A 23925-nucleotide genomic window follows, 5' to 3' on the forward strand; every position below is an offset into this window, starting at 1 on the left:
TGGAAAGAGAAACTAGCAAGAATGCCTAGAGACCAGCACCACCTCGTGGGAGCAAAAGACAGGCAATGCTGGGTGCCAGGAGAGAAGGGGTGGGATAGAAGGAAGGCTCAGAAGACAAGGGGCTAAGGAGAGATAAAAAGGCAGGAGGGAAGAAACGAATCAAGGCAGGAGAAAAAAGAAGCAGAAAAGTAGAGTACGGAGACTGAGTTAGGGAAGGATGAGTGCGAAAGCAGCATGTTAAAAACTTGGTGAGGGGGTGACCTTGGCGCAGTACTTCTGATCAACACACAGGGGGCTTTAAAGTGTGCACTAAAAGGAAGTCACTCTTGGAAATAAATGACCTTTAGACAGTTTGCCAGCTGCTGTTGCAATAAATGATGGGAAGAGGTGGCAGCCTCAGTCTGTAACTGCCCTTGTTTCAGCCTCTAAATGCACCGGAGGGAAAGAGCTGCCCCGTGCTCCCTGGGTTGGCATAGCTGCACACACCCACTCGCACCCGGTTAATGTAAACATCTCGTGCACGCAGTTTATAAACGCCACCATCCATGCACATCATGGGCATGTCGTAACCTTCAGCGATAAGGGCCATTCCATCTCCTGGCTTGCCCATTGTGTTCTAAATCACCCTTGGGCCTGTGTTTGTGATGTTTTTAAGGACATCTGGAGCACAAAGCAAGGATTTCCAAAATAAATCTGATCAGAAATTTGTAATGTCTGATGTACATTTCATTTTCGCACTGACATGCACACGAGTGAAGAATGAATGAATGCACTTACAACTGTTGGCAAACCACACATTCACTGCTTTATCCAGTCTAAAAACCTGCCCTTCTTAATGAACTGCTGGAGGATATAAACCCCTTTCTTCATGAAGGTTAACTTTTTTGAAGCATTCACATACTGGTGGCGATTGGGGAGTGGGTTGAGGAAGGAAAGGGTGTAGGCGGTGACAAACCTGTTCAAAGAGCTTCATTTTCAAGAACTTGAAGGTAATACTGAAACGGACATACCTTTATCAGATAAAAATGGCTCCACATACGTTGCACTTACATCAGTTAAAACAAGCAGGATGGAGCAGCCCCGGTGTGCATAAGAGAAAGGCGGTGCATGCTTTCTGCAGATACCGCAAGCCAGGGAGTTGTGTGCGCGTACAAAAAAAATATTTTTTTAAACACGCGAGTGTTGAGCAAGTTGTGTGTGCGCTCGCAAAAAAGGAAATTTAAAAAAAAAAAAAAAGCACACGAGCGGTGCGCGCGCGGCAGCAACAAAAGTGAAAGTGATTGCGCTTCAGATGGCGCCTCAGGTGCTAAAAGCTGGCGGCTGCGCGCAAGCTCTAGGCCACAGTGGAGGCATTTTCTGAAGCCCTCACTAAATGTCTCGCCAGTGTGGCGCATGAGCTGCTGCGCTGGCACACGCGAGACCTAAAAAACAGTGGTTACACATTTTTGCGCCATTTTAAAAACAAACTTTTTTTCCAGTGTTTATGGAAAGTTGCTTTTATTGCTTGCTTTCTGCACGGATTGTGCATGGTATATAGACAGTGTACATACAGTGTATATGAGGTCCAAATAAATGCTTGCAAATCAAACTTATTGCAGTACACCATACAATACTGCTTCAGCGAGTCTTTGTTCACGTGCGTTTGCTCATTCCGTCCCAAGTAAAACTTCTTCTGTGAAAAGGCCCGCTCAACATTGGCACGAGACGTGCAACACCAAAACAGCCAGTAAACAATTTGTTAACTCTGGCCACTGACATAGCTTTCCATGCCATTACTGGTGCACTTGAACATTGTGAATCTCTGGGCAGGTTCTGCAACATTTGCGTTGAACTGAGCGCTTATGCCCTCAGAGTTATTGAAGCGGTCAAAAATGAAGCAGCAGTTTTGAAAATACAGAGAAAATTCACCTTTATGGAAGGGATCTAGACCTTGTAAGAGTACCACAGTGAGGTTTCATTGACTTCAAATGCCATGGTTGGTGAAGGAGCATTTTAATGCGTCATTGCAAGCCATTTCTCATACATTGTAAAATAAAAGTTCCTGAATTGCTCTTCAACATTGCTTTGCTTACCAAGTGGCAAGCACTCTAACATGGAACATGTTGCAGTTCCAAAGTCACTAAATGTGTCGCCTAGCCTACTCAAGGAGATGTTTCACATACACCAATTATGCTGATGACTTGGCAGGCAAGGGGGTTTTCAGACTCTAGTTTTTTTAGGGCTCGGCTGAACGCGCGGAAGCGCGTCTCCGCCGAGAACTTATTGTGGCCGTGTCTCCTTTCAAGGAGACATTCCTGGCCGCGCGCATCGCCTTGGAGGCGATTCGAAACGAGCACGCGAACGCGCTCGCTGCATTCACAGGGCTCGGCTGAACGCGCGGAAGGAACGGGGACTGTAATGCTTGTCATTGTTATTAAGAGTTCGATACTAAGAGGAGGCAGAAGCAGACGGCCATTACTCCTTCACAGGCCGCGGCTTTGTTTTAAAAGGGACAGAATGACAATGCAGTATATTCTGTTTTGACAAAGATTATTGATTGAAGCCCCCACACAATAGTGCAAGGCTACAAAAGTCACCTGGAGAAAAATGAGTTTACACTCGAGCAGAGCAGGCTTTTCTGTCATGAAGGCATAATGATGTGTTTGCTCTTCCCAGCACTGCGTGGTCTGTATATTTTACAAACACCACAACAGAGATAGATAGAAGCGCCGGCATGCTGGGGAAATTGGTTATTTCGGAAATGGGAGAGGGAAAGTGCTTTGTGTCTGAGATTCCCATGCCGATAGAGAGGCTAAGTATTAAAGCGGCGCAGGGATGCCTCGCCGTGCCCCAGGGGGCTCTCGTTCTGAGGCGAGTGCAGACTGGAGTCTGGGGAGGGTGACAGCAAACAACGACCACAAGACATTTACAGCAGGTCTGTCAAAGAAAGGTCGCAGGGTTTTGGATTCACAATGTTTTCAGTCACAGCCGAGCACTTGGTGAAGCCACTTTCACCCGACAGGGGGCGCTAAAGACCGCTCAAGTCGTGCAGTCCATTTGTGCTACTAACACAAGAACAGGGGGAACTAAAATGTTCATGTTCCTGATGCTAATCACAGGAGGATAGAGAGTATGCCATGCAGCACAGGCACACATATTTGCTATAGCATCATTTCTCGCCAATTTGCTGTTGGATATACTTTTAGACACTACGGCAGATGGGACCTTTTTGTTGCACCAACTCCTCCGTTATTAGTGTTTAACAATTTCTTCCAGTAAGGTGGTCGCCTCCACCATCATAGTGAGTGCAGAGCAGTGAGTGCAGAGCAGTGAGTGCAGAGCAGTGAGTGCAGAGCAGTGAGTGCAGAGCAGTGAGTGCAGAGCAGTGAGTGCAGAGCAGTGAGTGCAGAGCAGTGAGTGCAGAGTAGTGAGTGAGTGCAGAGTAGTGAGTGCACATCATCAGAGCTGTATGAATAATAACTGTATCAGCCCCGTGCGTGAGGTGCATCATCCACATTGCTCAGGTCACCCAAATTCCTGCACTCTCTACCACACTGCTTTCAAGAACAGCATACTCTTGCACACACACACTGCTCACCAATTCAAAGTTTGCTAAACATTTTATGCAACGCATTGTCATACACAATGCCAATAACTCAAACTTTAATGCTGCGAGCCCTATTGCATTGTAAATGCTTGTTTTATTATGTCTACTAGAGCAGTTATGTTTTCCTTTAAAATCTAAGAATGCAGTACAGTACTTTTTTACTATCAATAGGAGACCAAAGATCCTCACATTTCTTGCCTTTGGCACCATCACTCAGCAAAAATTCTGTAAACGGTTGACTAACAAAAACAGCAGCCCAGGTGAGGCAAAAGTCAGAAGAAAGACGCTGAGGCAAAGAGGAGAACTTGAAAGCTAGTAAATATATATGCCTGCCACACCTAAACTCCTCCCACCTGCTTTTCAGGAATGCAGCATCTTAACCGTTGTCGGTTAGGATCAATATTAACTGCACTACCAAAGACTGAATTGCTAAATATAACCAGTGCTTATAGAGAGGAAGGTCCAACATTTCTTTGTGGTCCTGCCATAAAAGAACAATCTAGTGGGATATTACATAAAAATATACCTTCTTCCTAGGTGGTCTACTTTTAATCTAATGGGAATTCCTGCCAGTGCCACAATACATATTGCAATACTTTATCAAGCAACGCTTTCTTTCTGACTAACATATTGAAGTTTTGTACTTTTAAGTATCCACCCTGTCCCTACCAACCAGTTATGTATCTCCCAGTCGCAGAGAGTAGAAGTTATCACCACGACTTTTGAATTTATGCTACATCTCAGAGCTCTGGAAGTCTGTAAGCTGCTTTCAGGGAGTCTGTCATGAGCAGACAGCAATTATATCCACTAGCATGCAGATTAATTCAGTAGCTAGGCACGGTTGGCAGGACAACAATAACTTTAAGGTGAGCGCTCTTCCCTTAGGTGTGCCAGTATTTCCACTACGGTACAAAAGGGGGTGGTGATGGACGGAGCATCTGTAACAATCAAACACTCACACCCAGTCAAAAGATCTGGGTTTGATCCATCACCGTTCTTTAGCCCACTCTGCCACCTCAGTTCAGACATGGCTATATGCAAATCAGTCTGACCCTGTGCCTCATGGGAACAGTCCAGCCCGAACTGCAAAGCCATGCCTTCCCTGGACCGGAAACAAGCATCCTAGGACCGGTTTCTGGCTATCAGCCTGAATCACTAGGCGTCACGCTGCTGCAGGGGAAGGGCTCTTTGCACCAATCTGAATCTTGAAAAGCACTTGGGAACTGTGTTACGATATTTTTAAAATACAATTGTGCGGAAGCTTTTTTAATCATGTATTGAATACTTTGCACTGACCTCTTTGCTCTCATCTGCTTTACCGGTCGTCGCCCCGGTCCACCGCGGCAAGTGCCGTTAGTGTGGAGGGTGTTTCTGACCGCGGGCCCGCCCCCTGAGGGTGTCACTCTGCACCAGAGGCAGGGACGGTGCCTACATAGCCTCCTTCACTTTCTCCCGCCCGGCGGGTCGCCAAAGGCGAGCCCGTCTGCGCAAGTCCGTTGCCCGTCGCCCAGACCCCTGGTCGCTTGACAAGCGATGATGCCCTACGCCCGGGAGGAGCTACTCGCTCTCAGATATCGGGCCGACTGCATGGCTCACACATGGTACCCTGGCTCCCCCACCATTCAATGCAATCAGTGTGGCTTTAAAATCTCTGCGGCCTGTTTACCGCCATCTTCTTCAGCCTCCGTGACTACCGGTACCTCTAAACTATACATACTGAGCCTTAATTGTAGGTCCCTTGTGAAACACCACGAGGACATCCATGAGCTCCTCTCAGACAAGAGCCCTGATGTTAAACCTGGTTAACCGAAGATTCCTCGGCCATTCTAGCCCTGGCCCTTCCCCCAGGTTACTTCATCTGTGTTCAGAACAGACTCATAGGCAGGGGAGGTGGAATAGCGGCGATTTATAAGTCCAAATTCACTTGCACTTTCAAGACCACTAACGTAGCATGCAGTGAATGCGCACTATTTAAGATAAAGGTCTCTGACACCTACACCCTCTCAGGGCTTCTCGTATACCGCCCCCCAGGACCAGCGAGCGCATTCCAAGAGTCGCTGGTATCAATGATTTCATCATTAGCGCTCCAATCAGCTAATTTTAGCGTACTTGGAGACCTCAACCTCCACCTTGAGCGCCAAGACTCCCCCGCCATATCGAAGTTCCTTGGCGACTTGGAGGCTTGTCAGCTCCACCAGCTGATTGTGAGCCCCTCCCATCAGGCAGGCCACCTTCTGGACCCTGTCTTTACTAACATAGAGGAAGTCACAGCTGAACCCCCTAGCCCTCTCAGCTGGACTGATCACTTCTTGGTCTCTGTTTCAGTCGAGATCCCAGCCAGTGGCAAGGAGAATCTTACCCCGCTTCTATGGAGGCGCCCCTGGAATAGCTTAGATAATGCCCTGTTTGAAGCCAAACTGAACCAATCGTGCCCCGTTTGGTCAACAATATGGAGGAAGCAGACTGCATACAGAGAGTGGATAAATACTTCACTGGACCACCTTATCCCCATAAAATGTTCCAGGCCTAAGCGAGATTATTCCCACCCTTGGTATTCGGAGACTCTTGCTGACACCAAAAAACAATGTAACCGGTTAGAGCGTATTTGGAGACGCTCGTACGACCCTCTGGCCAAAAGTGAGTTTAGGCTGGCTACTAAAGCATACCATAAACTTATTAAAAAAAAAACAAAGCCACATACTATACTGACCTGATCACCTCCAGCACCAACTGCTCCAAAACTATCTTCTCCCTGGTGAAAGAGATGACCAAGGCCCCGGAAGGTATAGGCAACCCGATAGTGTCAAATGCACAGTGCGATGAACTATCCTGTTTCTTCATTAATAAGGTCAAAGGGATATATGACCTATTACAACCAGACGGCCCCTTGGGGCTCCCCAATACTACTAGAGATCAAGCTGTTCTCCCTTACTCCCTCTTAACTATTCCATCTTTAGAGTGGACAGGGATGGAACACCTAACACTAAGAGTAAAGTCAGGATCCCCAGATGACCCTATTAAACCCGAACTGTTTAGATCTCTCCGTGATTCCGCCTTGCAGGAAGGCCGGGAGCTGATTAATAAGTCACTACAGCTAGCCTCCATCCCTAAATCATGGAAGCATGCCAAAGTAGTGCCCCTCCTGAAGAAACCATCACTCGATCCCTCTCGGCCTGATAGCTTCCGTACCATGTCGCTGCTTCCCTATCTCGCAAAAGTGGCGGAAGCGCATGTCAACCTCACTCTGACTGCCTACCTAGAGTCCAATGGGATCCTAGATGAATCCCAAAATGGTTTCCGTGCGAACCACAGCACGGAGTCTCTCTTGCTAACAGTTAAAGAACATCTAAGAGCTTCTTTGGATATGGGCGCAACCTCTATCCTGATTCTGCTGGATTGGAGTGCGGCTTTTGACACGGTCTCCCACAAGATACTGCTTGAGAGACTGTGGGAGATCGGGGTCAGGGAAACGGCCCTGGATTGGTTCGAGTCATTTCTATCTGACCGTTCCTTCCAGGTGCACGCCCCTCCGTACTCATCCAGCAGGCTCCCCCTTGAATGTGGGGTGCCTCTGGGGTCTGCGCTCAGTCCCACATTGTTTAATGTGTACGTCCGCCCCCTGGCCGTGATGGCTCGGGAACGCAAGATTCAACTATCATATGCGGACGACACGCAACTCATCTTCAATTTTTCTAACAATGTGGTAGACCAAATGAAGTTCCAAGAAGACATTCTGGCCATATCTAGGTGGCTATCCAACAACTGTCTTCAATTAAACTCCTCCAAAACAGAGGTACTCCTGATTGGCAATGATACGCAGACATGGGACGAGCACTGGTCGCCTCCTGCGCTGGGATCAGCTCCTATACCTAAGGAGTCAGTAAAAAATCTAGGAGTGATGCTTGACAACTCGCTCAATTTGGAATCCCATGCCAAAAAAGTGGCGGGCACTTGTTATGGGCGTCTGCACTCTCTCAAACCCATTCTGGGGTTTTTTGAGCCCCCTACCCGCCAGCTCATAGTCCAGGCGACAGTCCTTTCTCACCTGGACTATTGCAATTCCCTCATGTTAGGCTCTAACACAACCACAATAAACAGGATGCAAAGAGCACAGAACGCCGCTGCCCGTGTGCTGTTTGCCCTACCCAAAACCTGTCACACATCCCCCTTTCTCCGGCGACTACATTGGTTACCTATAAAGCAACGCATCCAATTCAAGACCCTTTGCCTCACCCCCAAAATCTTGTACAGCGCTGGCCCCCAAACTCTTCAAGGACTTTGCTCCTTTTATATCCCTACGCGCGCTCTCCGCTCAGCGAATCTTTCTTTAGCAAGTACCATCAAGATTCGGAGGAGCAGAGTCGGCGGCCGCTCCTTCAGGTACCTGGCCCCTAAGCTTTGGAATTCCACCCCCCCAAAAGCTCAGGCCACTTCAATCCACCTGCTATTCCGAAAACTCATAACAACTTGGTTGTTTGCGTCCATCTAGCACATCCTCTGTCACACTAGTTTTAGGTATGTCCGCAAGCGCTGGGACGCCCCGTTGCTGGGGTAGCATGCGCTATACAAGATTCCATAACATAACTTCAGCCAGGATAGCTTGACTCCAGTGGTGTGGAGAGCATGGGACTCACGTCTGAGCATACCCATCCCATTCGGGGTGACAAATGCAAAACAGTTGATGGACAGAATGCAGAACAATGTCATACACTCACCCCAGTACAGAGATCTGGGCCTAAATCCATCTTTTTTTGCACCCCACACCACCCCAGTTCAGAGAATTCTTTCTGGCCCTCAGAGCTTTTCTGCAGTAGAGTTATGCAGAGTCTACAGACTGGAACAATACTTCTTAATTAAGCCATAGAGCCCAGAGGGGACACTGTCTACCATGTGGACGAATTTGCATCAGAGGTCAATGAAAGTCTCATGATGAAAAAAAGGGGGGGGAAAAAAAAATCACATTAATATTGTGGTCAAGACAACTAAGCTACTGGAATAGAACTCTGCATTTTATTTCCAAAACATAATACATAGGCAGTTTACAGTCTAAGGAGCTGGCAGTAGGATAAAGAGTGGGTAGGAATAAACTACAAACCCTGGGTGTTTTCAGGATTCCACCACAGTCTTGACACAGCTGGACAGTTAGCCAACATTTTGGGAGCCTACTTAAGGTTTGACAGAAGAGCCTCAATTCAGTGAATATTTCTTAGTTTGAATCAGAATTTGAATGAACTGATTATAAAATGTTCGATTAATTAAAATGGTAGTAAAAAAATATTTTACCCATTGCCCCATCACTCATGAGATTTAAAAAAAAAAGTGAAAACCTTGTCAGCAAATCAACAGCAATTGATTGCACTGTTTCTTAGTGCAATCCTGTTCATCGTTAAAAGAATATAACTAGCCTTTCCTGAGGGGAGCGGCGTACCCTCACAGTTACAACTAAAGGATTGTCTCCTAGGCCATGTTCCTTTTATCTATATTATGTATATTGATCCTAGCTGTTTTGATATGTCTCGTGAATTTGGTTCGGCTATCACAGCAATACTGTATCAAACTGCTTGAGAGCCGGCACGATTCATCTCTTAAGAAGCAGATGGATCGTATATTTAACAATGGAAATATTGGTTGGAGCCAGTATCGACGCAGTGGAATTAAGCTCTTACAAATGCAGATCACATGAATTCGTGTCTCTTCAGCTTTGCCACACAATATACACAGTTTGTTTTATCAGGTCATAGTCTGTACCAATAGCGTCTCAGCGGCAGCAAACCAAAGTGCCATCTCAGACTGATTTTTGCTCTCATTGAGAGAGTCTAGCACAAATATGTAGGGAGGTACCTGGCGAGTATAGTTTTAACGCCCAGCTGCCATTTTATTTCCCTTTTAGATCTTCCACACAGGACAGAGCCTTTGCATTCTTCATTACAAGTTTAGTTATGGTTGGAAGACCGGAGTTAATAGTGTTCTCTATCTCCAGGCTCTGGGTGGCCTTCCTAATACATGTCCACATTCAGACTGCAGCTCCTGCGTTTTCTTCCAAAGCAACTGCCTTAGGGTATTCAGCATGGCTGTTCGTAATTTTGAGCAATATGCCACCCATTTCGCCTGCAGGACTAAAGTTTGCTTCAAGATGATAAATTCCAGCCTAATTTGGGACCTAAAAATATACATCTTTTAGGAGTATTATGGCAGCGACAACTCCTTTATTAGAGATACAACTACATTTCACACACTAGAAGTATTCGGAATGTGTTTTACTTGGTTGTCTTGAAATCTAGGCGGACAAACGTGCACTGGTCCCAGGAGTAGCAACCATATTTTACTCCCTCAAAACCATAATTTCATTCTTACAAATTGCCCCTTAAAATCCTGCACCAATGAATACTGAAGATGAGGGTCTGAGCCCTGAGTGCAGTGTTCGGCAGGTAAGTCATCCACCAGAGATTGTAACCACTCTTTACAATATAGGAAAAACATTTACCTTTCGTCAGACTCCATCATAGCGTAAGAGACAGCTCTTAATCTTTGGCTCATTGCAGGGCTCAAGGGAGAAAGTTTAGAAGTTAAGGTGGGCAATGGCTGTTAACCTGCAATGTAGTCTAAAGTCTGTCATAGGCGGTTGTCAATGCTGGTTTTACTACATTTTCCAAAGGAAGTAAAACAAAAAACCTGTTGGAGCTGATTGCTTCCATAGAAATCCCAATGTTTTTTTCTATAGTGCCTTTTACGCCACCAGAGACACCAGTTTCGCGCCAGGAGGCACATTTAAACAGCCCAGGGCTCCTGCTGTGCGGGACGGGCTCGGGCGTACTCTGTCAGGGCAAAGGGCGGGCCCATCTGTGCTCATCCGAGCCCAGAGGAGGTTGGGCCCTCCCTCTTTGTCATTTGGAATATATACCACTCTCACTGGATATTTGGCGCTTGGAAGAACTATTTTGAGCTTTTGAAAGGGATTACATACAGTGACTATGGGGAGTGGTGCAGGTAGGAAGGCAGTTGCCTAATTTAAATTTTATAGACATTGGCTGACATTGAAATTGTGCCCGTCGGCTGTAGGACGCTTGTAAACATCGAGATTTTGAACTTTTAGCTCCATGGTTCCCGGTACACCCAGTTGTATAAACCTCTAACTAGTTGGAAACCTCCTGTTCCTTGGATTTGAGACCCGCTATTCAGGGTTTTTGTATTGGGCATAATATAGGGAGGCGCAAGGAAATTCTAGCAGCCGGAGGCACCACAGCTGCAGTGACAACTATGGATACGTTCTTACAGCGAGCCACGGCTGTGTTGGACAAGGAGATAGAGATGGTGAATCAACGCCTTACTAGGTTGCCTGTTATTGCTTGTTCGTTATTGCCCATAGATACTCAACATCTGTGGCCAATGCTTTAGTTGAATCCCTAGATAACTCAGGGGTGCAGGAGGATATGCAGGACTGTTCTGAGATAATTAGTCACCCAGTAGTTCAACAGCCACCTCTCTGGCCCGCTATTGTGGTTATCAGAGGGCTGTGACAGCTCCCTTAAACAAGGGGCAGGCGGCAGTTACCTCTGGCAAGCATATGGGTAACCCAGATATTGCTGGTCCCAATGTGCAGGGGAGACTAACAGTTGCTGAGCCAGTCAGTTTAGGGTCCTGGAACAAAAAAAAAGACACTAATAATGGGGGAAAGGCGAAAAGATCAAGACCTAATCCAATTTGCCAAGAGACATCAGTCCCTCAAGCTTTGACCAAAGCAGATTGGAAGGGTATATTAAACTCTTTCAAAGCTCTATGAAGTTATTGTTGGACACTAAATTGAATCAGCTAATTCAGAGGTTAACTGAACTCAAATGTTGTGTAGCATCAGGAGGGGTAAAGGCTATTCAAGACATCGGACTACCAAAGGATCGTCCAATTATGAACTGTCCCTCTTCAATTACCCCATCTCTGAACACCGGGGAACAATCTCAGCTATCAGGGGGCCAGACAATAGTTGGCCATCCGGTGGTAACCTTGGGTACAAATCTGGGTGAAAAGGAATGGCAGGACATACAGGATCCAAGCACATTGGAGAGTCGATTACCTGGGGGGCAACTACAGAGGGGAGAGGAAGTTCCTTCGCAGACCATACCGGTTATCAATCTACCTGTCGAATTGACCCCCTATGTTGTGCCAGCCCTTCCCCAGGGGTCCAAGGAGGACTTCACCCAACTAAAGAATAAAGTCCTACACTGGCTATGGGGTAACACCACTTTAGGACTGAGGGTGGAGAGAAACAATCATGGTTCTAAGGGTTAATTGAATTGGTAGGTCTCTAAAGTCCTGTCAGGGTGGCTGCGGTATCAATTTTGACAAGCCCCACATTGCAGAAAGGATCTTGGCCACAGACTTATGGATGATTTGGAACCAGAGGGGGCATAACAGTTTTGCCACTTGGCTTCTTTTATAAACCAGAGCTTGGGGGGGCTCAGTTCACAGAATGGCCTCACCAAGAGTAATTTCTCGGAATTCGTACCCACATTTTTCATGCATCCAATCCACCGGAATCCGATGCCCCAAGGTCAAAAGTATGCTGGACCACCGTTTTTGGAGTGGTCATATGGATTCACTTCCTTGGTGGACATGGATGGCTGTGATTGACTTAACGGATCCCCCTTTAAGACATGATCACTAGTGCCAAGCCCCGTGTCTTTGGGTGGACGTGATAAAAACTTTATATCCTGGAACGTTGCAGGTCTAGCTGATAAATTCTCTGACCCGTTCTGGATAGCATTTGTAAAACATTTTAATGTAATATGTTTGCAAGAAACTTGGCCGACAGATTGTAGTTTATTTTTAGAAGGATACAAGTCGTTTTTTGTTCCGGCTTCCCCCTCCTCAGCTGGTAGACCAAGTGGCAGTCTTGCAATTTATATTTCTTTGGCAGTGGATTGTAAGTTGCGGGTCCTGTCCATAGCAAGCCTGTGTATACAGTCTTTGGTATTAAGCAAGGGTTTCAATAAAGTGGGCCAAATTAATTTTTATAGCTCAACATCACGTCCCAAGGGGGAGTGTAACATCACCCTGTTGGGATCATTTATTAGGCAACACTGAAGTGGCTCTCCAAAACCTCATGATTGTTGGAGATTCAACATCCACCCATGTGGAGACCCTAGGGTCTTAAAATTAGCCGACCTGGGTTGTCCACGTGTAAGGGACATTAATTTTGAACATTCTTCCCAGGGGGATTTTCTGAACAACCTTCATGAATTTGATCTCTCTCTTATGTCTTTATGTGATCCCTGTAGTAGGGACAGGGTCCAGTCTTTCAAAGGGAGGGGTGTGGTTCATTTATTGATTATATTAATTTAATCACCCATACAAGCACTATTTGGAGGTATCGCCATACAAGCAAGCGTTTATAGTGATCATAATCCTCGATGTGTTGACTTTCGGGGACCTTTACTATTGTCTAAAGGATGGTCTGGGAGGAGTGGGACTGGAATACCAAGACTAGCGAAGTGTACCCAGACGTAATTCACAATTCAGTTATAGGCTCATGCACTCGGGAGTTAGCCATGTGCACTGCCCAGTCTATAGCTCTGGTAGAGGTTGTTGGTGCTTTCAAAACTATTTCTGTTAAAGTGGCAGATCTTTTAAGTATCCCAGCCCAACAAATAATCGCAAAGACCCCCAGATGGTTCGATTTGTCTTGCACTCAGGCTGAAAGAAAAATACACGTATCTGTAAATAAGAGCTCAAGAAACCTTACTGAGAACAGATTATGTCAGAGAGATTATAAATTAGTACTGGCCAAAAGCAAGTCTACCCTCAAGGAGGAGGCCTGGAGGACTTTCCTTAGGGAAAGCATGTTGAGAAATAGCTCAAGATTTTGGAGCATTACTAACAATCCCTTTCTAAATCAAGAGGAGGGCTGTGTAGTGGCTCCACACATTAGAGGAGGAGTGGGTTTCCCGTTTCAAAACTATTGTTTGGAAGCCCGCCCTCCCCCTGAATTAAACCATCCGTTTACTCGTGAGATAGAGATCCCGGATTTGGTTTTTAGTTTGGAAGAGATTAAGGAGGGTATTGTAGGGCTGACTAGCAACAAAGCCCAGGGACCGGATGGTATCCCACCAGATCTTTTTAAATCAGATCCCAACTTTCTGGCTCCGGTTCTTACTGCAGTAATCAATGCTGCAGCAAAGACCAGGGTCCTGGGCAACCTCGACTATAGTGTCTGTTTTCAAGAAAGATGATTGAGATAGTACCCACAACAATAGACCGATCTTGTTGCTGGATTCAGTGGCAAAGGTTGCGGGGCGAGTACTCTTAAATAGGCGGACTAGCTGGGCGGCGGAACATACCATCTTATCAGACGCTCAATATGGGTTCCATCCAGGGAGGTCCACTGTGGCCCAGTGGCTTAATTTAACTAGGATTCTTAATAAATATACGGTTGCCCACCCTGGCACAATTTATCTAGCATGTATGGAGTCTGTCTACTCCAATATATCACTACATGGAATAATATTACAAGAACAATGGATTCTGTTTGAGGGTGGCCAAAAGCAGTCTACATCAATGGTGGGACACCAGACTTGGTCTTATCCATAATTGGGATCAAACAGTGCCTTTGGAAACCCATGACAAACTACGGGAGGCCAGGAAAGATACTCAACAGGACTCATTGGTCACCAGCTAGGCTTCACTGGGTACGTATGCTTGAGGACTCTAAATGCTGGAGATGCAAGGCTACAGACTGATATTCACATTCTCTGGGAATGCCCAACTTTTTCTCACTATAGGTATTAATATGGGAATACCTCCAAACAGATTTAGGGATGCTAAAGCCACTGACGAACAGACTAGCACTACTTCATGACACGTCAATGCTGCCTCCTATGCCTTATACCAATAGATGGCGGTCAACAGCTTTCATGGATACCACTGGAAAACACCACCACCCTCTTACAGCACATGGCTGTCGGACATGCACACTATGGACTCCTATGAAAAGATGTATAGAGTAAATAAGCAGCCACAGAAATCTGAAGAACTGTGGTGCCCTTTTCCCCATTTGTTACTGCTAGAGACTGACCATGGGCACCAAGGTATAATGGCCTGCGATACCTTTATGTTTGAGACTATCTGGATATGAGCACATAGAACCAAACATCACTCATTGGTCCACTATTGGGAGATATTTTACACTAGGGAATATATGGGTACCAACTTGGACTGTTTGGATTGCATTCCGTACAGACTGTCTCTATAGAGGTGCCCTAAGGGGGAAGTCTTGAGTGGATATTAAACATGCTCTTTGGAACGTTTGTTGAATTTGACGACTTGTTACAGTCATTATTACTCTCGATGGCGTTCTGAGACATGATCTTGATGGCCACTCTTCCGTACCTATGTGGGGAGGGGCAGTACTTTTTATTTGCCCTTCTCTTTTACCCCCCCCGTTCTTCTGTTTTTTTTTTTTTAACTCTGGCTTCCTGTTGGGGCAATCTTTATAATCACTGTACATCATACCGCATGCGCATATACATATTTCCTTGTTGCATGTTTGTTTGAAACTCAAAGAAATGCAATAAAAAAAAAAATCAGGTCAAGAGCCCTTTTACAAATAGGGTGTTCAGTAAAATGTAACCATACATAAGAGGGATTTCACCATCTCCTCTTTTCAAAGCCGTTGCAAGTGAAATTCCATCTTTGGTCTTGTATGGAGCAGAGGTTCTAATATTCAGAAACTGGGAATATTTGGGAGGCTGTAGAGAGTATAAAGTTTAAATGCATGTTGGTCTTGCCCATTAATACCATAATACCAAGGTATACTGCGTACATTTAAAATTACATATTGCTATATCACTGCAGGCTCATGCAGCTTAAGCTTCTTTAATTGTCCTCTTGTGAAGAGTCATTACAAATCTCAAAATTATGTAAGATTCTTATAAGGGAAAGGAAATGGGCCATGGGTCTTATTAAAAGTCAATTAGATTAAAACTATGCATAGCACCCTTGGTACAATAGGCAAATGGGTTCAATTACCTAATAAACTCACTTTGAAAGAATCCTCCTTTATTGCCTTTGTCATAACCTGCTTCTCAGTCGGTAGGAGTGTCCTGTGTGGAATGTTGGTGCATGGTTGGAATATTTAGGTGCCTGTGAGGTGCTCGAATGGCAGTTGGATATGGGCTGAGCAGCAGGGAAACTGCTCCCGGTGGGGCTTATCATTGAAGCTTAATATTGGAACTGATTACTTACCTGCAACGAAGACTAATCAACCATCTTATATACAATATACACCTCCGCTAATGAACTTCGGATTACATTTTTGCCGACGATTTAAAGGAAAAAACCCAGTGTGGTATAGTGGAAACTACTGAAGAAAATAAAGCCTGAACTAACAGAAGAATTTTAAAGTAACCTTAAGCAAACTAACAATGAAACGGGACGTTTTGCAGCCCTGGAGCCCCACCAGTGTCCTCCACATCAGACAGCTTTAGCCAAGGCATGCATCTGTGTGTCACATGATTTAGTTCATGTGGATGAAGACTATTTACAGTGTTTTGATGATTACCAGATTAGGAGTGCTGCTCCTATGTACACGATTTTGACTCTCTTCCAAGACAACCTGTAGCAGGGCTGTGAACAGTTGCAGTAAACTGTACATTGCTATTCTATCGTACATACCTCAGCCAGGGGGTATCATGTTATGCCAAAAATCACCTACCAGTAGTACTGGCAGAAGGTCAGATTATGGACAAGACACTGGCTCATTAGGTGGTCTCACAGCGTTAAGTTTATAACTAACAGCCCTATCAAGGCGGACAAGGGAGTACATTTCTTTATTTTTACAATTCCTTGGCGCTGGTGCATAATAGTTAAAAAGCACCGTTGCTATAGCGCAAGGTTTGCACAAGACGTACTGTCTGCTTAAAGCCCATGTGGATGTCCTAAATTACAGTCCAACCATTGCGCGGGTCCTCCCACCATTACTACAGGGACGCAAGAAGACGCAGTGTGAAGAACTGCAACAGTCTCTCATGCTATTCAGGAACATGCGCTTTATGGACACGTTTGGTGCTCGCATGCACCTGAAGCCACACGACACGTATTACTACATGCCGCAATCTTTGTTTTTGGCGCAAGCCGCCAAGTCTGGCGCTGCGCGTTATGCAGTAGCAGAGTCTGCTGTTCAGCCAGCTCGGGAGCAGCATGGGTTAAGGAGGCCAGAGTCAGGAACTGAGCTCAGCCTTTCAAGTATCCAGGAGCCATTGGGCATTCAAACTGATATTGAACGGAGTGGCATGGACAACTTCATGGGTATTCCTGCTGAATAATTTCCTACTATGGGATGCTGGTAAGACCGGATTAGTTTGTTTCATTTCAGTTAGAGTGAGATTTAGCTCACTGGAGATACATCAGAACATTGTTTGCTGCTCATGTTGGCAGATATAGTGTTTGCTCGTCATTATGTATTTATTGCCCCAACCAGTATATCTTGCTCATTTTGAAATGTCCCAAGTTATACAATTTGGCTATGCTGACTTTCTTGCATTTGCTTTTGGCATATATGTTGTGTGGTTAGTATTAGTCCGAGTGGGATTATTTATTTCATTACTGGTTTGTTTTCTATGGGTGGAGGCCACCCATTCATTCCAGATTACTCTAGATGCCCTGGTGGAGGGATGACTGAGTGGGGTGTAAGTTTATTAAAGTGTGACACCCAAATCTGATGTAGATATTTGGGATGGCTGTGAGTGAGTTCACCCATTTCTTGTTCACACTATAGGCCCTTGTGTTAGGGATGATTGTGTGGGGCGTCACCCATTTCTGATGCAGGTGTTTTGTGCGTGATGACTGGGAGAAGTTAAGTCACACATTTCTGAAATAGATGTTTTTTGTGGGCTGACTGCAAGTGGTTAACAATTTCTTTTAGGAATGAAGTGTGGCCTGGATTTCCCTCATTCTTTTCTGTTGTACACTACGTTTTGTGTGAGTTATTTGGTGGGTGACTGAGTGTGGGACTGTTTTGATGCTGTGGGGGTTTGTATTTCTGTTTTGATTTGTATTTATGCTGTGTTGTGGTCTGCTGCGCCACTTTGGGTTTGGTTTTCTCTGTGGGTTGCCTTTCATGCTAGTCTGGCCAACTGGTGTGTTTTGTGGCGTTCGGTACGAGATATAGGGCGTGGTATAGTGCATTCTACTATTGTTTTGAAAAAGGGGTGGGATGCGGGGATTACATTTAATACGTTTTCATGCAGGTCTTGTATCTTTATGAAATTGCAATACATTCATCTGTTATTTGCAATTTTTAATTTTATTTATTGCTTTTTAAATACATAGTACATATATGCGATATCAAATCATTCTACATTTGTTTCATGCATATCTCTTGTCACCGTATGAAATTGCGATATGGCATCTTATATTTGCAATAGTGGTTCTTGTATCTATTGGTTGTACATGAATGGTCTTTTATCTATATGCGATATTTCATTGTTACATCGAAGAGGATTTCATTCAAGTCTCTTGTCTTTATGAAAGTGCTACATGATCATCCTTTATTCTCTACATGGTTGTGCTCTGTAAAAAGGGGGAGATGTGTCATAACCTGCAGCTCAGCCAGTTTGAGTGTCCTGTGTGGGATGTTGGTGCATGGTGATGCGTTGGAAAGTTTGGGTGATTGTGAGGTGCTGGAGGGGCAGTTGGGAGTGGGGTTGAGCAGCAGGGAGGCTGCTCCTGGTGGGGCTTATCATTGGAGCTTGCTATTGGAACGTATTACTTCCCTGTAACGAAGACTAATAAACCATCTTATATAAAATATGCACCTCGGCTACTGGACTTCTGATTATTACAGCCTCTCCAGCATTGGATATGGACTATCTATAAAACCTTCTATAATGTTTACATTGGAGACTACTCTAATCTAAATTTCTCAATTTTAATGGTACAATGGGATAAAAATGTAATCGACATTTTTTTTAACAAAATTATGTGTTCTATCTGCCATGTTCTTATTGATTGTCCTTATCTACTCGCTCCTAAAAAAATGTTACGCCGGTTTTAAAATATTTGATTTGGGCTGGATCGAAGAAAATTGCTTTATTGACAAACATGTAGGTTTTGATGCTGCTGTAGGTACGGCATGTTTTTTGATGTTTAATAACCATCAAGGGTTCGTTTTTAATGAAGTTATGTAAGATGATGGTTTATGTGGTTGCTAGGTCTTTTAAAGATCCTGCTATTCGTGTTTTATGGACATGTGTCTTAAACTTATTCTCATCTTCCCAACGAAGAATGTGGGATATTTTCATATAATGATGAAGAAATATGCTGTGTTACTGCTATAATACACTGCAACAAGTCCAGCTTTTCCCGTTATTTTGAAGGGTTATTAGGAGGGCAGACTAGCAACACCAAACGGACGTTTCACCATCCAGGTGCTCCAACTGCCACCACCCACCGACAACATTCCCTTCCAACATTTCAGATGACATGGGGAATGTTCCAATTCACAAAACATAACCAGAACAAAACAAAATGCTATTGCTTCACAACTATGGGTGCAATCGGTATCTAAAGGGGTTTGACCATGTTCATAAATCTTACCAATGGCTGGCTTTCCGTCATGATTGTTAATGTTATTTGTTTCCACTTTGGGCTCCTCAGCAATCGTGGTAGGGTTGGTAACGCCTGGGATATCTGGCAGGCGACGTGGTGGTGTCTGAGCTAATGGCGAGTTACGACGATCCAACAGAAATTTGCGGTCGTAGATTATTCTGGTACCTACAAAGACCCCAAAAAAGGCAGTCAGTATGCTGCCTACAATTTCAAAATACCCAACAAAACTCACAAGATAATAAGCAAAGTACATGATTAACAACGGTCAGTGTAGGCTTGCCTCTGATATTTCTAAGTAGCACCTGGGTTGTTTCTGAGCAAAACAGCTCAAGTGGCATTGTTTTCCAGTAACAGGCATTACATTTTATTACTGTTTATATAAAGTGCAACATGCATTATAAACACTAAGGTGCTCATTCTGAATTATCACCAACGTTCACTTCAATTCAACCTGAAGATAAACTTGAAACAGCTATGCCTTCAAGTTTCAGATCTGGAATTTTGCGCAAACCCATGGACGTAAATCTAGTCATATTGCTTAACCTTGGTACGAGAGTCACTTCAGCTGTATAAAAACTGCATCTCCAAAGAGCATCAGTAGGAAAGCATCAAAATTCAATAGAAAGCAGAGACCTACTTTATGAAAGAGGCACTTGTCAAAAAAGTAAGTCATTCAACAATCAACCATTCAGTTTATTCACCTGTAGGAAATTGGTATGTACACTTTAGATAGTGGAGTGTTTAGGTCACAATCATTTAAACTTCAGAAATGGCCCACTAATCAACTGGAGAAGAACAGAAGTCAAACAAAGTAAACTTAACGAAACTGCTCAGCTACGAACTTCAACTTAAAACCAAATTCATCCTGAACAGGACATTTATATCAAAAACTGGAAGCGGACCTTCCAACATTATGAGAGAAGCGTATGCAGAGGTTACACCATTCAGCCAACAACTGTGCTTGCAATAAGTTGAAAATTCTTTCACAGCTGCCCAAGTTTCCCACCCTCCACTGCCAGAATTAAAGAACAAGGGATTTAACCTAAAGGAATAAACCCAATATAACTCCGGTTAAGAAAAGACTTGCGAGCCTTCAAAACCCACCATCCAATCATCAATCTCTTGCAAATTATCACACAGATGCAAGAGGTTAACAAACCACAATGATATTTTTAGATCCTGGCACATACTTAATGGTAAACAAATTCCTGCGAATGATACATCAATTTAGCTATGTTTGGTGTTGCTTTCCCAGCACCTCTCGCAGTGAACAAGTGAATCAACACTCTGATCTGTGCGTAATTCAAAATCTGTTCAAAATATATAGGTTCTGAAGTACTGCACACCCCACCAGTACGCCAGCACAGCTGTTAATAGCGGAGTATGCTCTCGGCTAACTTCAAAGCATGTGATGTGACAAATGCCACAACCGAGGGGTGTGGAATTTAAGAAAATATATACTTGTTCGTGGGACAGGTTGCTTCATAAATATACATGTCATGTAAAAAAAATCCACTTGTCCATTTGGTGCCACGTAGTGCAGTGACAGGTTATGGCACAAACTGATATGAAAGCTCTGGTATTAGCCTTTCTGGTTATGCCAGGGATCATACTATAGTAGAATTTGAATTCTAGCAATTTCCTTCTTTTACCACCTTTCCACATATCTACATACTGGGGATGGTGGTAGCCTTCCACAATAGTTCCAGGATTGGAATGCCCTTTTGAGTCTGTGCAAACATACACAATTTCATGTTTTAGGGGTTTTCAAAGGCTCTTGTCTAATCTTTTCCCATACTGAGAAAGGATGGAAATGTACTCCTGATAATGGCATAAGAGGCTGGAGGGAAAGTGAATTTGTAAACGCTAAGATTTTCGTATGGGCAAATCTACACCAGCAAGGTTTGCAGTAACTAAAAAGTAGTTCAAACATTTTCTAGGAGTACTATTTCCTGGCCTACTACTGTAAATTCTTGCTAATTTATAAAAGCTGTAAATTTGCACAAATGAAAGGACATGTGCCAAGGGTACAATTTAGTGACCGTAAGAATTGGGCCCCTAATTGGGTATGGATTTAACCAAGACCTTTTGTTGGTATTAAAAGTCTATATCTCGCTCTTTCCATCGACTGGCTTCTGCCGTTTCACAAGGAGCATATCGGCACACAAAGTAGTTTTGTTCAGTGTCAGGGACTAACGTGGCAAGTACTGCTTGGAGTAAACCCTACTATTTGCCAATGTTTGTTATAGTGGTGAGGGCCTGGCAACTCCCACAAGGTTTTACAAAAACCATATCGAAACAAGACCCGCATTGCCAAAACCAAAATGCTGACCACCAATATCAGACCCATTGGCTTTGCCAAGGCTTGTTTATTTTCATGTTTCCCATTATCTTGTTTAACTGATTTCCACGATGAATATTTTTTTAATTACTTGCATGCATCAACATATTTTACTAAATGATGCTGAAAGAAATGTTACCTACAATATCACAGTATTTATCAAAATGTTTTTTTCTTCCCTAGTTACATTTTTCGGGTGAACATTTTATTTTGAAAGCAAAGGATCAATCCTACTTTCAAGCTTCTGCAGATATTGCATCTAATTCGAGATCATTCTGGGAGCTTTGTATGTAGCCTCATATTGTTAAACTTACATTGGAACCATGGTCAGTAGTGTATTCAACACTTTTACAGCATTTCCTTTGAGCACTCACCCTAATAATTAAGACTTTGTATTAATGAACCATAAATAAAAGTTCAACCACCATTAACATGGGGACACAAATATTACCTTAACTGCAGACAATGCTGTTCTTTGATCTATAATGTGGTACTGTAAACTGGCAGCAAAACCTTGTGCTGCAATGGGTTGGGCCTTCTTGTCCCAAGGACAAAATAAACATGGACACTTGTTGTCCTTGACCCCAATCGATATGTGCTAGGAATCCAGTTAAAGGAATTTCATACCCCTTTCAGGTCACTGTGCACTTGCTAACATACAGCTCAGACCATACCCAATGGCATGTCACCACAACGGAGTGGTCATTTAGATCAAATGGTTTCAATAAATCAGCACTGATGAGATTTTTTTACATTGTCAAAAGCTTGCTTCCATTTCTCGGATCACTCCTACTTTACTCCTTTTTTATAAGGGAACGTAAGACATGCACCTTTTCAGAAAAATGTTTAACACATTTGGAGTAATACTCAGTTAATCCTAAAAAATATCTTAATTGCTCTGTCTTAGAGTGAAGGTGCTTTCTCACTGGCTTCAATTAACTTAGGCTTGACACCTTGTGAAGATAATGTGTCCTAAATATTCCACAGTCTTCTTCAAATTTGAACTTTTACAATTCTACAGTTTGCCCAGCTTGCTACCAACTCTATTCCACATTCTTTCCAAAAACCAAATTATGTTGTTCCTTATCAAAATATCAGACCAATACATCTTCTTGAAAAAAATACAACATTGGATAATCCTTGCAGCACTTCTTGCATAACCCTCTGAAAATAATTACACGCAGAGGCAAGGCCCATGGAGTCACGCTGGTACGCCTTGGGTTCAAGTGTAGAAGCAAGGCAGTCCTCTGAGGGCCGAACGTAGGCTCTAGACAGTAAAGTCGTCCTTCCAGGTGCAGCTAAGCAGTCTTGGAGTACACAGCACTACTAATGTGGGTGGCACAATAGGTGCTGAAGGCCCACTAGTAGCATTTAATTTAAAGGCCCAGTATATGGTACACCAATCTATAAAGGACTCATCAGTAAATGAAATATGCCAATTTTACCATGTTTAAAGGGGAGCACACATGCACTTTAGCACTGGTTGGCAGTGGTAAAGTGTACATGGTCCTATGGTCACCAAAAACAAATTCAGCAAAAATAGGAGGTTGAAGACAAAAAGGTTTGGGTTAAGACCAACTTAAAGCTGAAAGGGCTAACGAGCGTGTATTAAATCACAATAATGCAGATACTCCCAACTAGCTTTATCGATTAATGGGTATGTGGAACATCTGCCCACTTAGGAACCTCCACGCCATTCACCTTGACAGTGCATTTAAGTGGACAGTAAATCTCACATCTCTAAGCTATTTCACCCTCCTGCATATAAAAATACACACTACCAAAACTTCTACCTCATCAATATCCAGGTCTCCACCATTTCCTATATCCTAGTCTTCATTTTGATATCCTGTGTTTACCATTATACATGCCACTCATTTTGCACACTCTGGAAAAATGCCATAGCTTCCCGCACTTGAAACACCTGGCTTGGGCAGCAGGAAATGCATTACATTCAGCTAAATGCTGCATGCTATCACATCTGAAACACTTTCCTTACCACACTACTTCCCTCGATTTTAGCCCCACTGATTTATGCTTGGACTCAGATTTTTTTAACATTTACATCTCTACCATCATCGATCTGATTTTTTTCTTTACCCTCATTTAATTCTTTGAGCTAAGGTGCATTTTCAATTTGTTGTGCTATGTTGATGGCCCTTTCCAACAAAGGATCATTCTGTCCCAATAGGTTTTACTGGATTTTCATATTACTTGTTCTGTTATTCATCTGGTCTCCAATAATCGTATGCAAATCTATACATTTAAAAGAACCTGCAGAGTCCTTAACTTTGTCATGCACTGTTCGATAGTTTCCCTCGGTAACTGGGCACAAGATTAAAACTTGTGCCTTTCCACTACTATGCTTACTTTCTTGCCAAAACTCTTCAAAAGCCTCCAT

The 23925-nt window shown here is 43.8% G+C and overlaps 1 protein-coding gene across 2 annotated transcripts in view; it reads right to left on the bottom strand.

Annotated features, from left to right (window-relative positions):
* The window catches only part of EIF4EBP2 (eukaryotic translation initiation factor 4E binding protein 2), a 91636-nt gene that overhangs the window by 24071 nt on the left and 43640 nt on the right, over nucleotides 1-23925 (bottom strand). For both annotated transcript variants that reach the window (XR_013594768.1, XM_078643069.1), the window contains exon 2: nucleotides 19172-19348. Coding sequence is in view for 1 of the 2 variants with exons in the window: in XM_078643069.1 (XP_078499195.1) it covers nucleotides 19172-19348 (177 nt within the window). In the remaining variant the exon portion in view is untranslated. The remainder of the gene's footprint in view (nucleotides 1-19171; nucleotides 19349-23925) is intronic.

The sequence above is a fragment of the Lissotriton helveticus genome, chromosome 5_1 (genome assembly GCF_964261635.1).
Source record: "Lissotriton helveticus chromosome 5_1, aLisHel1.1, whole genome shotgun sequence".
Taxonomy (NCBI): Eukaryota; Metazoa; Chordata; class Amphibia; order Caudata; family Salamandridae; genus Lissotriton; species Lissotriton helveticus.